General features: G+C 41.3%; 1 protein-coding gene across 1 annotated transcript; it reads left to right on the top strand.

The window, feature by feature from the left end:
• Positions 1 to 15983: 15983 nt before the first annotated feature.
• Positions 15984 to 18022, top strand: LOC147333895 (nuclear factor 7, ovary-like). Its single transcript, XM_086271202.1, has 2 exons — positions 15984 to 16123; positions 16225 to 18022. The coding sequence occupies exon 2, from the start codon at positions 16242 to 16244 to the stop codon at positions 17637 to 17639; it is 1398 nt and encodes a 465-aa protein (XP_086127328.1). The 5' UTR covers positions 15984 to 16123; positions 16225 to 16241; the 3' UTR covers positions 17640 to 18022.
• The last annotated feature ends 319 nt before the right edge of the window (positions 18023 to 18341 follow it).

The following is an 18341-nucleotide window of genomic DNA, read 5'->3' as shown; positions in this document are numbered from 1 at the left end:
AACATTTAGGACAGAACAAAATGGAGGAATTATTGAGTCCACTACAATATGTCCTTACATCAATATAAAACTGTCCCCAAAAACCTTTTTATGAGTTTAAATGTGATCGCTCTAATGCGTTTATTAACTTTTCTTCATTCTATCATTTGCATTGATTTAAACAAAACACACAGCCCATGGTTCTGGATTTGGGTTTACTGATCTGCAAGCCAAACGTTGTCTTTGGCTCACTGAAGGAGTCTACCTGTCCAAGCACTGGTGTCCAGTGAGTGGTCTCTAACTGGTCCATCCAGGCCCCAGACCTGAGTACATATATACAGTGTGTATTTTGTATATCGTGTTATCATAAAAATAACAAAAACAGAAAAAAAAGCAAGTAGGCATTCATGGACAAGGGATGAGAACAGGTCGCTGTTTGAATGCTACAATCCAAGTAACCCCAGTGGAGGCGGTTCCATGAATAGGATGTGGACCTTATGGATTTTTTGACACCCAACATCTGGACTAACCTTGAAATAACTAGTAGCTCAGTGTACCAACAAGAAGTTCCAAGACGTAACTGGTATCACAATTGGAGCTTTATAAAGTACAATACAAATGCCAGGGCATGGGCGACCCAGGATATCATGTAAGGTGATCATGCTCTCTGAGAGAATAGTGGTTCAGACACTCACCAGTCTTCAGCCTCCATCCTTTTGCTTAACATAGTCTTAGGTCATCGTAGTTCAGTGGCTCCCAAACTTCTTTTGCTAGGACCCCCTTTGTTTTACAAGAAAAATGTTTGTGCCCCCCCACCACTTAAATACCCCCCCCCCCCCCCCCCCGCCCCCCAAACACCTTCCCAGACGCCTTAATGCCCACTCACACCATGGGCCATCTGACCTCAGGAAATCACATAATAGGGTGAGCTCACCTGAAACCCTGGCTGATTGTGACCCACACCCGTTTTCACACCTCGGCTCATGTGATTAGGTAGAGGATCATCAGGGGGTTTGATTACACCATTTGACCCTAGAACTGACGCTATTCTTTCCAAGCTCCTTAGACTACGATGACCTGGATGACTGAGAACCTTCACGGACATATCTTGGCACTTGTGCAGGTGAAGCCAGGGAGGATATGCTTCATCATATTTTCTAGTCTTTGACTTGGAAGGCAGTCGGTTTGGAAACTTATTTGGCGACGTTTCATCGGTTTGCGTTTGTGTGGGAGCCCCGTCAAAAACCTGTCCATTATGCTAGCAGTGTCCAAGCATTCTTTTTTTTTCTTTTCATACCGTGCCCCCCCCCCCTTAACAGCCATCTCCGAAAACGTTAGAGCACTTATGGAAATATGTGATGTCTGATAAATCGAGCAGATATTTGAAGTTTACACAGCACTAATCTCGCATGAAAATATCTTAAAAGTTTATTTTGTGACCCAGAAAGAGTAATATTTCAAACTCCGCCACTGCCTCGTTTGAGTTTTGGACGAAATGCATTTTGGGATATTGCATTTCGTCATTTCGAGCTGATTGGAGACCAGAACAGCAAATCAGATTTTTTGCATCCAAGTCTGTGATTGGCTGGTTTTGTGGCACAAATATAACGGTATACAGAAAGAGTTGAGCGTGCACGGGCAGAAATGTTGAGAGCGCGCGCAACACATTGCGAGCCATCACAAATACAAAAACTGAGCGAGAGGGGCTTTTGTGTGTGTGTGGATAATAGCAAACACTGAAATACATTTTTTGCACGCAGAAATGAAGTTTGTTCACTCAAATTCAGCTTCTCTTCGCTCAAAATAAATTTCTCCTCAAAATGCAACACAAACTTTTTTTTATGTGCGCTCAATTTTTTTTTTTACGTGCGTTCAGAATAGTGGCACAAAAATAACGCCATAGTTGAATGGCTGCTGCTTATCAAGCATGACAGACAGTGTTCATACAACCCGTAGCATTGCAAAGGGTTTCTGGAGGGGTAAAACATATAAAGTCCGTCTCTCTCCATGTATTCGCATGCAAGCACGTTGCTCCCATAAATCACAGAGAGGGCAGTGGTGCACACTAGTGACATCATAAACCCTCGACTTATGTTACATTAAAGAGACACCACACCATTGTGACTGTTACAAACTGTTGACAGTTTTTAACAAGTTGTTTAAAAAAAAAACCTCATGGCAAATGAGAACACTCTAATACCCTGAACAGTAATAGCTATAACCTGCAGTGACATCCTTAAATGCGCTTTTGCACTGATGTCTGGACATCATACTTTATTACCAGACTGACAGCCTGCCCAGAGTGATCCCAGAGTGATCCCTGCCTCTCTTCTTTTGCAAAACAAAAGCCAAACTGCGAGCCTGGTTGGATAAGTGGTGAAAAAATAAGAAATAAAAACTAAAATAAAATAAGAAAAGGTATGCAAGTGAGTAGATAGGATGTTAAATCCTCTGAATTTAACTAAGCAGCTCAAAGAAAGCTTAGAGTAACAGTTCAAAGAAAATGTCATATTTTTCGCATTTTTTCTCTCATGTGGCAAAATGTAAACTGCTGTTCAAAACATTTAGTGTTAAAATCATACATACACAACCATAGCCCTTAGACAACACTGAAATGAAAAACATTGAATAAGAAAAGTAATGTGGAGTGGGTTAAACACCCGCTCATTTTGTCATTCTCATAGATGCCAATCTGAAAGTGCTGGTAAGCCTGAACCTGATGAACATGCCTGTTTTATAATCAGAGATGGTGAGAGCTGCTGTCCTCTAACTGTGCTTTCATAGAAAGTTAGTAACTCATAGCACAGCAGCGAAAGCTGAGGCAGCAGAGCACCTCGCATGCTGCTCTTCCATTAGTGATGTGCGATACCACTGATTTCCTTTCCGATCCGATACCAAGTAATATTCAGGGTGGTATCGACGATACTGATCCGATACCGATACTTTGTACAAAACGGATTTTATTTATTGTATCTCAAATTATAGCGTCATAATGATTACAGGACATCAGAATACATTCTTCTTATCACTTAATAATGCAGAGTTCATCATATAGAAATAAAAAAACTAAAGTTGTGTGCTATTTGAACACCTTGCCTGCCTGGAGGACTAAAGGACTCCGTGAGAGACTCTCACCCTAGCAGCACCTGTCCCTCTCCTCCTCTTCAGTTCGCCTCAACATACGCTCGTCATATTTTGTGATATGATTTACTCTGAGGTGTTTGACAAGGTTAGTGATGTTGCCACAACCATACATGCCAACCCTCCCGATTTTTCCGGGAGAATCCCACCTTTCTCCAGATTTTCCACCCGGACAACAAAGTTGAAAAACCATATCGCAGAATTCATAGCACGGCCCAGCCAATTCCAGTTTCCAACAATGACGGCAGCGACTTAGTTTTAATATCACTCTTATTTCTCTTTCTGGGTCGCAAAAAAACTTTTAACATATTTTCAGGTGAGAATGTAGCTGTGTAAACTTCAAATATCTGAGCCGACCGACACATCGTCTTCAAACCCCCGCGGTCTTTCACCACTCGGGTTAAACATGATGTACAAGTCACTTTGATAACTTAAAAATGTTCTTGTTTGGCTTTTTCAGTGTTTTATTTGTTCGTGAGTAAATCGGTTTGGCTGAGATTAAAGTTATTAGATTAGATTAAATTAAATTAAACTTTATTATTCCCTCGGGAGGGTTCCTCCGGGGTTTTCACACAGCTGAATAAACGTCAAACAGAAAACTGATTAAACAGAAGAGTTTACGTCAGTGTCCGGTTATATTTTAGACAGCAAGGAGCAGACGGCAGAGTTTCACTCCACCGAGGGAGCTCGTGACGTACTACCCGGCTTTCTTTAGACCGCGAAGGCCGGTCCTCAGGTGGAAGCAGCCTCTGAATTTGGACACCCCCGCTGTTTCCGGGCCGGCCAATAATAACGGTGACATTTAACGTATTTTATCCGATAAATAAACCCTGTAAAATATATTTATCCGCCCAAACAGCCCTTTTGAATGTCTCCCTAATTCTGAGGTCTCAAGGTTGGCAAGTATGGCCACAACACCTCACTTTTTTTGCCACATTTATTGCAAACCACGGCTCAGCTGTTTGTGGAGGTAAAATACATCCGCACAATTACGCTCAGCCATTGTTGTGAGTGCGCACGCCAAGGGGCTGCGAGACATTTATACAGCCGTATTTCGCACATGACTATGAAAGGCGGAAGAGGAAGTAGTTCCTTTGAATGTAGGCAATCCGAATGTTATAGTTTCTTTCCACTGTGTTCCTGTTAATGATAAACTACAAATTTACTCTAAATTACTAAAATATCGATATTTTAATGTGAGAATCGATTCTAGAACATAAATGACTGGTATCGGAGGAATCGATATTTCAGGATCGATCCGCACATCACTATCTTCCATCAGTTTACACTCACACAGCAGCAGTTTATTCACAGTGCACAGATGCACGTCTGTCTGGACCCTCTGGTTTACTTTTCCTCTGTAAGACTTTACACCTACTTGTAACTCGTTACTGTAATCTGATTACTTTTTTCGAGTAACGAGTAAAGTAAGGGATTACTAATGCAAAAACGGTAATTAGATTACCGTTACTTTCCCGTAGGAACGCTGCGTTACTGCGTTACTAAAACCGTGATTTTTTGCAAGAATGTCTCACGACAGTGACGTAAGCGAGTGCGCCGTTAGTGACAACAGCTGTGTGCAGATCAACAATGGATCACATATCGATTGTGGGAGAGAGTATGAGCGTGCAGCGTTTAAAGCGTGGAAGTACTGACCTTATTTTTAGTTTGATTCCATAAAAAGTGACAAAAACATTAGTGTCCGTTGTGCGTGGGAAGAAAACTTATTTTTACAGCGAAAAAAAACCCTAAACTTCCAAGCAAGCACCGAGTGCACAACGACGTAATGGGAAACTCACAGAGAAACTCGCGGATTCTTCAACTGACCCCGGCACACCTGCACCAGGGTAAACCTCCGCCTACTAGTGATGGGTCGTTCGCGAACGAAATGGCTCTTAGAGCCGGCTCTTTGACGTGAACGACGCGAGCCGGCTCCTTATCGCGAGCCGTCACGTGGGTTTTTTTTTTTCTTTCTTTCTCTCAGCCTCTCTCTCGCACTTTTTTTCCGCTTCACTCTGCACGCGAGCCTTGTGCTTTATGCTGGGCAGAGGGGGGAGGGGCGGTAGTTACACTCAGTAGCACAGGAACAGAGCCAGAGAGAGAGAAAGAGAGGCAGGGACAACAACATTAGAAAGGTACAGTAATCATCCACAACTATTTTCGGTTGCAGATGATAAAGGATTGAGAAAGTTTATTCATGCAGGTCCATATGACAGAGAATATGCATGTTCTTTTTGTTTTCATATTATAATTTATATTTAATTGTGTTGTGGTTTGCAGTGTTTTGTGTTCTTTTCACTTTAAATTTGTGAAAGGAAAAAGCTGAAAATTTAAATAGTTAAAACTTGAAATGTGAATAGTTGATTTTTGTATTATATGATTTATTTATTACATTTTATGTGGAGTGAATAAATAAAAGTATATTTACGGTGGCCCCTAGAGACAAAGCACATACAAACTTCAAATCACGTACGAACTCTGAAGCATGTACAAACTCCAAAACACGTAAAAACACGTACAAACTCCAAAACACGTAAAAACTCCAAAACACGTACAAACACGTACAAACTCCGAAGCACGTAAAAACTCAGAAGCACATAAAAACTCAAAACACGTACAAAAGACAACAGAAGTGCTCCAGGATGCTGGGCGCAGTGTTGAGCCTTTGTTATCTTGTGGCTACACAAGCCAGCAAGTACCAACGACCGGATTTGGTGTGTGGTAGTAACAGGTAAATGAACTTTTTTTTAAATTATTTGAATATATATATGAGTGCCTGTGTATAAATACACAAACAATACACACATGCTTTCAATTGTGTAATTTAAGTGATCTAGTAGCTCTGCTTTGGAAGTTCAGTTCATGCTAGAAATGTGTTTTGGAGTTTGTACGTGTTTTGTCTCTAGGGGCCACCGCATATATTTATATATAAACATATATAAATAAAACCACTTGTTTTTACGTTAGTAATTCCTTTTGTGCATAATTTTATATTATTGTTAATAATAAATTAATTAAAGCGACAAAACAACCTGAAGAGCCGGTTCGGAGCCGAAAGAGCCGGCTCTTTTTAGTGAGCCGAACCGAAAGAGCCGGATCTCTATAAAGAGCCGGAAATCCCATCACTACCGCCTACCGTAGTCCTGCTTTACAGGTGAAAATAGAGCAACAGGACCGCTGAGTCTTTGACATTATTTATTTTCTGCTGTGTTTTACTTGCATCTATTTGAAAGAGTGAGTGTAAACACAAAAAATACTTTATTTTATGTGCTGGAATGTGCAGAAAATAGGTTTAAATGTTAAACTAATTTATTCAAGTCAGAGAATGTTGCATATAATTAAATTTTTGCTTGATGCATAAAGTTAAAAGATTAAAACTAATAAAACAAGTTAAAAAAGAGACTCTTCCATTTGATTACATTTTGTATGATGGATTATGCATAAAAAGTAGAATTGGGCTGAAAGATCTATCACTTTATCACCTCTTCAGGTTGTAAATCGTGTTTTTAAAAAGTAACTAAGTAACTAAGTAACTAAGTAATTAATTACTTTTGAAAATAAGTAATCAGTAAAGTAACAGGATTACTTTTTTGGGGAAGTAATCAGTAATTAGTTACTGATTACTTTTTTCAAGTAACTTGACCAACACTGCACAAGACCAGGCAGAAAGAGACAACCGTCACGTGAAAATGAGAATCTGCGGATGCCACATGTGGAACACACAATTCTAACCGGTTAACGTAAAAAACAGTTGGAAAATCAGAGCTGTGAGCTCAGTTCATTGTCAGCTGACTGTTATCGGAGCTAGCAACATCTGGGAAAACATCGGAGGACTTTTGCAAACATGCTCTATGTTGACAACCTGATCAGATATGTAAAGATTACACCACTACATATTATTAAAGTATAGTTATTCACAGAAAAACAGGGTATTTTAAAACTTTATTTACAGTTTAGAGTAGGGCTGGGCGATATGGCCTAAAATTCATATCGCGATATTATTTGAAGCACGTGCGGTAACGATATATATTCTTTTCTTCTGTATAACGTATTTTCCACACTTAAAATCCTTTAATTTTTTAAAAAATCGAGAGTGTGCCTTATGTATGAATTCTGGTTGTGCTTAATGACCTCGAACCGATTTTGGCGTGCAGAAATCTGTTAAAAAATGTTTTAGTACAACTTTGGTAAGCAGCACTTCTTGATGGATTGTCAGAGCATTACGGCTGCTGTAGTAGTGTAGTAGTGAGGAGCTTCACGGAGTAATCTGGGTCCAAAACTCCGTCCATTTCAGCTCCCAAAGTCAAACAACACTAAAAAATGGTCTAAATTCCTTAATCTTTAATAAAATGATCAGCATTGCTGCTTTACCAGGTGTAACAATTAAGTTTAACATCCGGTCATCCATGAAAACAGAAGTTATTAAATTTAACGGAGTTAGAAGTTAACAGGAAGTTAGCCCGCTAGTTTCCACCTAAACATTTCATACCATGTTCTGACTGAGAGATTTTTGAAACTAATTCAAACATACAGCTCTGCTACCACTTTCAGCGTAAACAAAGACAGAAAACTAAACAGCAGTGGCGTTTGCAGGGTTACTGAAGTTGGACTACCTGGTATATAATGTTGTGCTACGTGATTGCTAGCGACACAGCTATGTTAGCATAACATTAGCACAGTGAAGCTGGAGGATGAAAGCCAACTTTTCTTCCACTCGATAAAAGTTAACGTGAGGGGTTCTGGTGGTCAGGGACAAATGCAATCGCATAGCAGGATGCTATACACGGGCCAAACTTCAGTCAGGAGAACAACTGAGATTATTCATCCACAATACGAGGTTAGTTATTAATATACTGCAACAACATGGGAATAGAGCAGCTGCGAGAGAATTCAATATGAAGAAAATATAATCTGATCAAACATTATTCAGCTTTAAATATTGTTCAGCTTTAAAGTTACTGTGCAACTGTGTAATAAAAATGTGCTCACGACTTTGGCCTTGAGAGCGATAAGAAGCGATCGCCTCATCCTGCAGGTGAAAGATATCTGCAAGCGAAGAGACTAGAACACCCAAGGCCGATTTCCTTTTATGGAGTTGTTTTTCTGCTAATGCAGCACTTTCCTCACAACCCCCTCCTGTAAGTTTTAGAGAATATATACCCATCCTCACAGCAAATATCAGGAATCTCCTGATGTGAGCTGTGTTGAGAGGTTGTCTCTGTCTCAATAAAAGTTCACTGATTCCCCATCTGCCGCAGGTGTCCGGTTGTCTTCATTCTCCGCCAGCCTGGTTAAGTCAATTCCTCCTTAACATCTAAAAGAACCTATTTAATGAAGGAAGACGGGTTCACTTTGTGTTTAATATTATTCTATTGCTGTTGTTGTTTTTTTATATCCTTCAATTGGCGTCACGAACAGGATCCGCTCCAGGTCAACTGGACGGATGGGAGGACATCGGCTGTGGTCTGAATGAACGGAGTTTGGACAAAAAGCTGTGTGCACACAAAAACAAGGTAAGCAGACCTTTTATTTCTGCTATATTGAACATTATAAAAATACTTAGTGTCCAAACTCCTAGTAATTCATAACCAAAATTGTCTGGCTTACTTAAGGCTTGCTGAGAATCAGACAAGTGAATAAGAGATAAGTGAATAAGAAATAAGTGAATAAGTGAATAAAGATAAGAGTGAACTGAGGTCTGACCACGGTTGCAGCCGACGGGTTGCTCTCCGGTGTCGGATATATACCTCAGTGCAGGTCTGGGACCTTGAAAGGGTTTATTAGTAACGCCTTTCTAAACAAATTAAAAGGTTAAAGGCCTTGAGAATATTTTTTAGTAATATTCTCTAAACTACAGAAGGGTTAGGAAGGCCCAGAGGACTTTATTAGAAAAGATCCTCTAAAACTTAAAAAGGAGAAGTACTGGTTGGAGTCCAAAGGAGGGGTCCCTTTGATCAATAGGAGAAAACGGATCTCTTCTTAAAACCCCGATGATTTTAGTGTTTTAAATGTTTTGATGTTCTGTTTGATATTGGACACACATAAATACACGCTGAATGCTTGCTGTGGAACACTGGGCAGGACAGTTTGGTTCTCCGTTGTTCACAGATTACACAATTAAAGGAACTAGGTTCCTCTTTTGGTTAAAATAATACACCACACATAGAATTTTTTTACACATTTATTACATACATAAGGAGGGTAATGAGTGACTGCAGGTAATGTATGAAGTGTGAATGAGACGTGTGAACAAGGTGACAACCAACTAGCACCCCTATCAGGAAGCTCTAGGCAAGGTTACCCGCCAGACTCCGGTTTGGTAGAAGCCTGGTAACACCTGAAGGGATATTTCAGTGCTGACTCACCTTTAAAGCAGCGCCCCAGCTGTTAGTGCCTAACAGAGGCAGAAACCCAGCTGGCCCAAATTCTCCTTTAAAATCAATAAATAGAACATAAATTACCGGTGTGTGTAAATAAGTTGTATAAATCTGTTAGATCTGAAACTCCTGCTAAAAAACTTCCTCTCTACAACTCTTTTCTCTTCTCTCCCTCTTTCTCTCAGTTGGGATTCTGTGTGTGTATGTGTGCTGGAGAAATAAAAAAAAAGGAAAAGGGTCTCTCTCTCTCTGTCTCTGTGAGAGGAAAAAGGTGGGGGCCGAGTGAGCCCGCGGGGCCGAGCGGGTCCGCGGGAGCGAGCGTGTATGCTGTATGAGGAAGAAGGGAGTGAGAGGGAGCGAGTGAAAAGAGTAATCGAGTATTTGGTGATTTTTTTATTATTTCAGAGGCACTGGGTAAGAGTTTTGACTTTAGCTGTGAGAGTTGTGAAAAGAGCAGGTTTTTCTTTTGTTGTAGACTGTGAGTAATCGGTGTTTTTCTGCCTATTGTGCTGCGTGGAAGACACAGAAGTGTAGAAATGTTTGTGGTTTATCTTTGTTTGACGTTTTATATAGAGTTGGTTGATTCAGGGTGATTTCTCCCGTTTAAGGGAGGAGTTGCATTGTGGTTATGTTAAAGCTTTGCTGTAGGGGTATGTGTGTGATTTTGTGCTGGCTTCGCATGTTTAAATGGATGCATAGAAGTTTGTCAGTGAGAAATTGTTATGGTGGGGTTTTAAAGTTAGTAAAGAGTCAAACAACGCCCACTGTTTTAAAAAGGCCCAAAACATCATAAAAGACACCTCACATCCTGGCCACTCCCTGTTCGAACTGTTGCCCTAAGGCAGACGGTACAGGGCAATCAGAGCAAGGACTAATAGACTCAAACACAGCTGTTATCCAACTGCAATAACACATCTGAATACTACAAAAATGTCCACCATGCCACTCTTGTGTTAATCTATGCACGGTCTGAAGCATGACGGTGGGAATACTTAGTATTTTAAGTATTCTATCTATTTTATTGATTGAATTTTATTGTTTTTTTATATTTGATATTACTAGGGATGATGCAATGATCGGGGACCATTCTTAATGTCGTCGGTCTCATGACAATGACAATAAAGTTTTTGATTTTGATTCTGATTCTGAAATACACCCTCCTCAAGAGTTCAATGATTTAGGCAGTTATGTTTATACAAATACTAAATGTATGTTTAGTGTCTTCATACAGGTGTTTTTTCTTAACCTGGAAGCCTGAGTACGGCAGCAGAAGACAGGCCAAGCTTTGGCTAAAATTCACGGCTGGACACCAGAGTTGTCCTCACCCCTCCCGGTAAAACAAAAAAGAGAGAATGTAGTTTGAGGCGGGTTTTTCTCGCTGAACTGCTCTGGGTGCTGTGTCCCTGAATCTCACCAGTGTTAACCTCTGGCGGAAGACATGGAGAAAAGGAAAAGATGTTCCTGGTAAATCACTGAAACAAATAAAACCACACACAACCAGAGAAAGATATGAGAAGGGTGAGGAACAGACACATGTGCGTGTTAGAGACATGCCTCGTTTGAGAAAAAGTTAAAGTAACCCATATACAGACGCACCCATACATGCAATGAAGAAACAGCTTACATACATGTGCACGTACATGCAAGGTTAAAGTAGCGACACTTAACATACACCTGTTTTTAAATGATATAGTTTATACATTACTGACAATTAAACGCTTTGGGTTGCAGGACAACAACGTAACGTCAAAAGACAAAGACACTGGTCTGAGGATTAAGTGAGGACACGACAAATTTAGTGGTTAAAAGGGTCGACTTGGGACATGTTTTTGTTGATTGTTTAAGACAAATGACTACTGAATGATAGGAAATTCCTTTTTAGGTTTCTAAACAGGATCTTAAGAATTTTAACACGTACCTGTGTTGTCCTGTCAACTTGAGGGGTTATGAGTTGATTATATGGTGAAAAAAAAAAAAAAAAAAAAAAAAAAAAACAAAAACAAAAAAGGGGGGAGACGAGATCTCGTTGTTTCTCCCCTCTCGGGATAACACAGCCAACACAGCACAGCCAACACAACATCATTTTCCTGTTCGCCTGTTTTGTTTTGTTTTTGTTTTTTCTGAGAGCCGAAGCTGACCTGGACTCCTACCCTCCCCTCTACCATCGTTGCCCTCTCCGCGACCATCTTTGACCCTTTGACCCCTGAAGGCCACAGCAGCTGGACTCACAACAACAACTTGAGGATGTCAACAGTGCTGCAAAAGAGTGATCTCATGCAGCAGAGACGGAGAGCACTAAACCTAAAGCCCGTTTCACTACACGGGGGAAATTCCCAGGCTGCGTCAGCTGACAGAGCTGTGACGAGACGCGCATTAAGCCCGGAGGAAAAGGGACGGTGAGCAGAAGGATGCTGACCTCTGAGAAGAGCCGAACAGCAGAGCTGCAGAAGGCCGTGGAGCAAAGTAAGGACAACATAAACAGACCCAAAGAGGAGGGGAGGACCCTAGGCCATGCGTCAGGCCGCTGGTTTACCTAAACTACAGAACAGGAAGGTGATGAACACAAACATATACCAACACACGAACACACACTTCTGCATGCGCCTACTTAGAATGAAGGGAAACACACACATGAACACTTATGCACTTGTTGAGGGAGTAAAAACTGATACATACCCATGCACTAAAATCAAAATGTTGATTTAATTTACTAAGAAGTGACACACAATGCTCCAGCTGCTGCAATGAAGAATGCTTTACTGACAAAGGCTCAATGCTGCACACAACAAAGTCAAATACAGAATTTGCTATAATAATAAGCCCAGAGGGCATTTGTGTGGTCTGGGGAGCAGAGTCCGGAGCGGTTTGGTTATGAAAATGATGCCCGTGCGAGATATCTGGGGCTTAAGGCCTCGACTTAATTGTTTACTCTACACTAAAAAGAAAAGAAAACACTCTGAGCAGTGGTGCAGAGTGAAAACGAGGAATTAACAGTGTGAGTTTTATTTCAGAGCGCCACGTCATTGTGATGGAGATTTAATAAAGGAGGAACACACGGACAAAGAAGAAGAGAAGGGGGGGCAGCCCTTGAACGCGATTGCCTGAGGCATTAAAGTTCTGTACTAAATTCTGGTTTCCAGTGTGAGAAAAGTCACGCAGTGCCAGTAGTAGAGCTAGGTTGAGTGATGATTCTAAATTACTGTAAGTAAATCATCGTACACCGTTCAAGTTTCATGATAACGGGGATCTAGACTTTGTTGAACCCTAGGCAATTTGAACAGGTAAAAGTCGAGTGACCAAGTAGCAGTTGAATAAAAGTCATTGAATAAGTGTTGAAATAAACTGGCAGAATTAAGAGAATTAAAACATTTCAAGAGCTCAACTTACTTAATGGTTCAATTTTGTTTCACGAACGCAAAACATATAGGTTTATGAATATGAAAAGGTTGAGGTGGTGTTGATTTGACTCTGTGTAGGTTTAGGTTGGTATTTTTATTGATGGGAAGAATATTCAGTGACAAGTCCTAAGACCCGGGCGTCTGCATTTTGTTTTTGTTATTTTTCATTTTATTTTATTTTATATTTACTGATTTTTGTTTGTGAATCTTTTCTTTAAGCAGATCTGCACATCGGAAATTACAAGCATTACACGTCGGCGAGAAAATTGTTGTAAGTGAGTTTCTCCGCATTGAAATGGGTTCTGGAGGAAACACTTGTGGGGACAATTAGAAACGAGAGTCCCTGTTTAAAAAAGGATTCAGCGAGGTAATCCAAACTCAAGTTCTTGTTTCTTTTTGAGATGACGTCATTTTGCTGAGTGTGGAAACTAGATGCGACGACAGGTTTCACTATCAGCAAAGAACGGATGAATGGATGAAGGACTGGGAATAAAAACAAACGGACTGACTGGTAAAAGATGACAAGACTTGACCATGACTCAAGGTTAACCACCTCCACCTAGATAGGATAAAAGGGTGGATGAATTTATGTGGGTTTCTTTTACAGGAGTAGAAGGATGACAAAATATTCGAGGATGAGTGAACCTGTAAATGCCATTTTTGTGTCTTGTGTTGCTTACAGAGGTAACTGCGCAGCGTTACCATTTACATTTTCTTCCCTACAGGGTTACAGTTTTAATGTTTTTCTATTACAGGATTTCTGGGCGGATGTGTGAAGAAACGGTGTTTATGGGTTAGGAGTTGGGGATGCTATTACACTGTATTCTGGTGAGAGTGTTGGGGGAGACACACCCTGTCTTGAAAACTGTGATTCTTTTACAGGAAATGTTTTATAGCACCTATGGAATGAGGATGCCTGACTACGGTCAATGTGCTGCTAATGTTTGCTTTGCTTTGGTGAGAGGGGTGCAGTAGAAAACAGACAAGTGACATGAAAACAAGTAATAATAACAAATAACAAATTTGGGGACAGTTTGACCTAGAGCCCACTAACTGGCCATTAGGGGCTCTCTCTCGCTCTCTCTCTCTCTGTCTCTCTCTCTCTTTCTCTCTCTCTATCTCTCTTGGAATAACATTGCCCAAAGGGTGAATAAAGCAAATTGTGGCAATAATAGTGATTTAATGATTGGAGAAACCTGAACATGATACTTGTCTGTTGAGCTGAATCGTTTATTACTCTTATGATTTTCCGGTGGGACTATGAAGATTTTTTGGTACAGATTGCAGGTTGTTGCTCTTTAACTCCTAGAACACGCCCTTGGCGAGGTGGGGGGAACTGGACCACCTTTCTGTGCCCCATCATCCTCTATTAGACGACATCCAAGCTAAGTAAACATGTCTTGGCCCTTTCCCCCTGAAATGACAGGCAGGCAAAGATGTTGCGTCTTTGTTTGCTTCCTGGCCCTGGGTCTCATTCCCATTGGCATAATCCTGATCTGTGAAGGGCCCCCGACACTTATGACACCTTGAAGTTCAAAAGCTTCGCCCCCTTCTGACAGTCCCAATCTGACAAATGTAGCCCATAGGGTCTTGCCCACCACTTCCTCTCCAGTTTTACCATATTAACTTTTGAATGTCCTTAGCAGTTACCGTTCTGAGTTTATTTTACGGTTGATTTATTCTTTCACATTTTCACGTTTATATCTCTCATTATTATAGTATACTCTGTACTCTCCACATTTTTATCATTACTTATGCTTTTTGGTTGCTGAGTTACAGGAACTGTTAATTTTGTGTCACTACCCTGGTTGCACTAACTCGTTGTACCCTTGTGTGCAGGACAGCTGTTACTGCTTTCGTCGGGAACCGAGACTGCTTGCAGCCGACCCCTGGGCAGGGTGGTGCCTGGACTCTTTTCTCCTCATCTGCAATGACAGATAAAGACAAATGATAAGACCCGAGGAGTTTTTCGAGCCAGGCTTCGACACGTCTCTGTGTTCCTTTGAATGTTACTTATTTTTGTGTGTTGACCCATTTAAGATGGGTCAAAAGGGGGATTTGAAGAAAATATAATCTGATCAAACATTATTCAGCTTTAAATATTGTTCAGCTTTAAAGTTACTGTGCAACTGTGTAATAAAAATGTGCTCACGACTTTGGCCTTGAGAGCGATAAGAAGCGATCGCCTCATCCTGCAGGTGAAAGATATCTGCAAGCGAAGAGACTAGAACACCCAAGGCCGATTTCCTTTTATGGAGTTGTTTTTCTGCTAATGCAGCACTTTCCTCACAACCCCCTCCTGTAAGTTTTAGAGAATATATACCCATCCTCACAGCAAATATCAGGAATCTCCTGATGTGAGCTGTGTTGAGAGGTTGTCTCTGTCTCAATAAAAGTTCACTGATTCCCCATCTGCCGCAGGTGTCCGGTTGTCTTCATTCTCCGCCAGCCTGGTTAAGTCAATTCCTCCTTAACATCTAAAAGAACCTATTTAATGAAGGAAGACGGGTTCACTTTGTGTTTAATATTATTCTATTGCTGTTGTTGTTTTTTTATATCCTTCAAATATTAATCAATCAAAAAATATTTTATATCAGCAGCAATTTTTCTCAAACTGCTGCATCACAGCTTTGATGCTCTGACCTGCATGTGAAATGAGATAAAAGCTCTTTATTAGTAACTTTTACAACTTCTGCCAGGTTAATGTCTGAACTTTGGAGTGAAACACACCCTTAGTTACAGGAAATAACACCACTGTCTGTAACTAAGTGAATCCACCTGAACACCACCTGTGTGTGTGTGACTGCATTACACTCCCACTGCTGGGAACCTGAACAAGAACCAGAACAAAGTCTAAAATAGAAGCTGACAAACAGCTGCACCACCGAGTGACACTTTATTTTATAAACTTCACAACAGGTTTCATGTTGTGACCTGTGGAGGTGAAAAGACACAAAACCTGTTTTACAGCTTTTGAGCTGCAGGCAGGATTGAAACACACCTTAGTTAAAAGTCATAAAGCAACATTTTCTCCTCCCCTCACGTCACTCAAATGTGACAAACCAGGAAACAGGAAGTTCTTCGTCCTCAGTAAAGAGAGACGCACAGACGATCAGACTGAGCTCAGACCAAACTAGCAGCTTCCTCTGAGTGAGTCCAGCTACAGGAGAGAAAAGTGGAAAACTCCAACACTGCTGCTTCAAGCTGCTGACGCTCCACACACTGAATGTGAGTTTGAGCAAAAACACGACTCAAAGGAAGTTTCAGTGAAGGTGGTAGAGGAGGGAGGGGAGCCAGGACTGACTGTACTTCCTGTCTGCTGTTTTCAGCTTCACTCACAGACTCAATGGCTTCCAGATCAGAGGAGGATCTCTGCTGTCCGGTCTGTCAGGAGGTCTTCAGAGATCCTGTTATTCTGTCATGTAGCCACAGCTTCTGTAAAGACTGTCTGAAGAGATGGTGGAGAGAGAGAATAATACACGAGTGTCCAGTTTGTAAGAGAAGATCTTCAAAGGAAAAACCACCTTTAAATCTGGCTTTAAGGAACCTGTGTGAGTCGTTCTTACAGGAGAGAGATCAGAGAGCTTCAGAGGCTCTCTGCAGTCTGCACTCTGAGAAACTCAAACTCTTCTGTCTGGACCATCAGCAGCCAGTGTGTCACATCTGCAGAGACTCAGAAAAACACACCAATCACAGATTCAGACCCATCGATGAAGCTGCACAACAACACAAGAAGGAACTTCAGGAAACTCTGGAGCCCTTAAAGAAGAAGTTAAAGGTTTGTGAAGAAGTTCAAGTGAAGTTTGATCAAACAGCAGAACACATTAAGGTCCAGGCCCGACACACAGAGAGGCAGATTAAGGAGCAGTTTAAGAAGCTTCACCAGTTTCTAGCAGAGGAAGAGGAGACCAGGCTGGCTGCACTGAGGGAGGAAGAGGAGCAGAAGAGTGGGATGATGAAGGAGAAGATGGAGGCTCTGAGCAGAGAGATAGCAGCTTTTTCAGACACAGTCAGAGCCACAGAGGAGGAGCTGAGAGCTGAAGACGTCTCATTCCTGCACAACTACAAGGCTGCAGTGGAAAGAGTCCAGCGCTGCCCCCTGCTGGATGATCCACAGCTGCCCTCAGGAGCTCTGATAGACCAGGCCAAACACCTGGGCAACCTGACCTTCAACATCTGGAACAACATGAAGGACATGGTCTCCTACACTCCTCTCATTCTGGACCCAAACACTGCTGGTCCAAAACTCATCCTGTCTGAAGATCTGACCAGTGTGAGACGAGGAGGAGAGAAGCAGCAGCTTCCTGATAATCCAGAGAGGTTTGATTCATACTGCTCTGTCCTGGGCTCTGAGGGCTTTAACTCAGGGACTCACAGCTGGGATGTTGATGTTGGAGACAGTAAATGGTGGAGACTCGGTGTGTTAGCAGAGTCTGTGCAGAGGAAGGGAGACATAGAGTCTGGATTATGGAGAATATTGTTATATAAAGGTAAATACTACACACGCTCACCATCAGCTCCTTTCACTGCTCTCTCAGTCCAGAAGAAGTTCCAGAGGATCAGAGTGAATCTGGACTGGAACAGAGGAAAGCTGTCGTTCTCTGATCCTGATACTAACACACACATACACACCTTCACACACACTTTCACTCACAGGATGTTTCCATACATCAGCACTGTTGATGTTGGTAAACTGAAGGTGTGTCCGTTGAAGGTGTCAGTGTCAGTGCAGCAGATGAGTTGAGGATGATGATGTTTCTAATGTTGTTTCCTGTCAGTGAGTTGAAGCTGTTAAACTGCAGCTGTCCTCCTGCTGCCTCGTTGTTCCAAAGCTCTTTGTTTCTCTTTTAGTTTCACTGTTTCTTTCTGTTTCTGCTGTCCACCTTTTCACATGGAAAATCATTTCACTGTTTCTCACTGAATGACTCCCCAAACTAGATTTGAAATTCTATCAAGTTTCTAATCATTACAAGTGATTCATGTTTCTATTTGATGTGTAAATGGAGATGATTTAGTTTGCTGGGATATGGACTGACATGTGTTGAATGGGAGGAGCAGTTTGTTGTTGTCTTCTTGTCTGTTTATGACAACAATAAATATGTTGTTGAAACAATGATTCATGTTTAACTCCATATATGAAATGTTTCTGATCTTTGAATTCTGTTTGATTAAAGACTTTCTTCATGACACAAATGAGATTTCAGTGTATTAATAGAACTAAATAAGCTCAGAGTTGAAAGGCTGGAGTATTATGTACTAGAGATGGACCGATCCGATATTACGTATCGGTATCGGTCCGATACTGACCTAAATTACTGGATCGGATATCGGCGAGAAATAAAAAATGTAATCCGATCCATTAAATATCAAAAAAGCACCTCACAAAACTTGCGACATGGCGTAACTCGTCTCATAACCGTAGCACGTCGGAGCAGTGTGGTCACGT

This window comes from Aulonocara sp. 'chitande type north' Nkhata Bay, linkage group LG3 (assembly GCF_057382095.1).
Source record: "Aulonocara sp. 'chitande type north' Nkhata Bay isolate Kocher_YH1m ecotype deep benthic linkage group LG3, A_spYH_male_GT1.1, whole genome shotgun sequence".
Classification (NCBI taxonomy): Eukaryota; Metazoa; Chordata; class Actinopteri; order Cichliformes; family Cichlidae; genus Aulonocara; species Aulonocara sp. 'chitande type north' Nkhata Bay.
Note: the sequence above shows the minus strand (reverse complement) of the source record. Positions and strands in the feature narration are given on the sequence as shown.

Bases quoted from the DNA above. Each gene is read 5' to 3' on its own strand.
- LOC147333895 (XM_086271202.1), top strand. From the start codon at position 16,242: ATGGCTTCCAGATCAGAGGAGGATCTCTGCTGTCCGGTCTGTCAGGAG.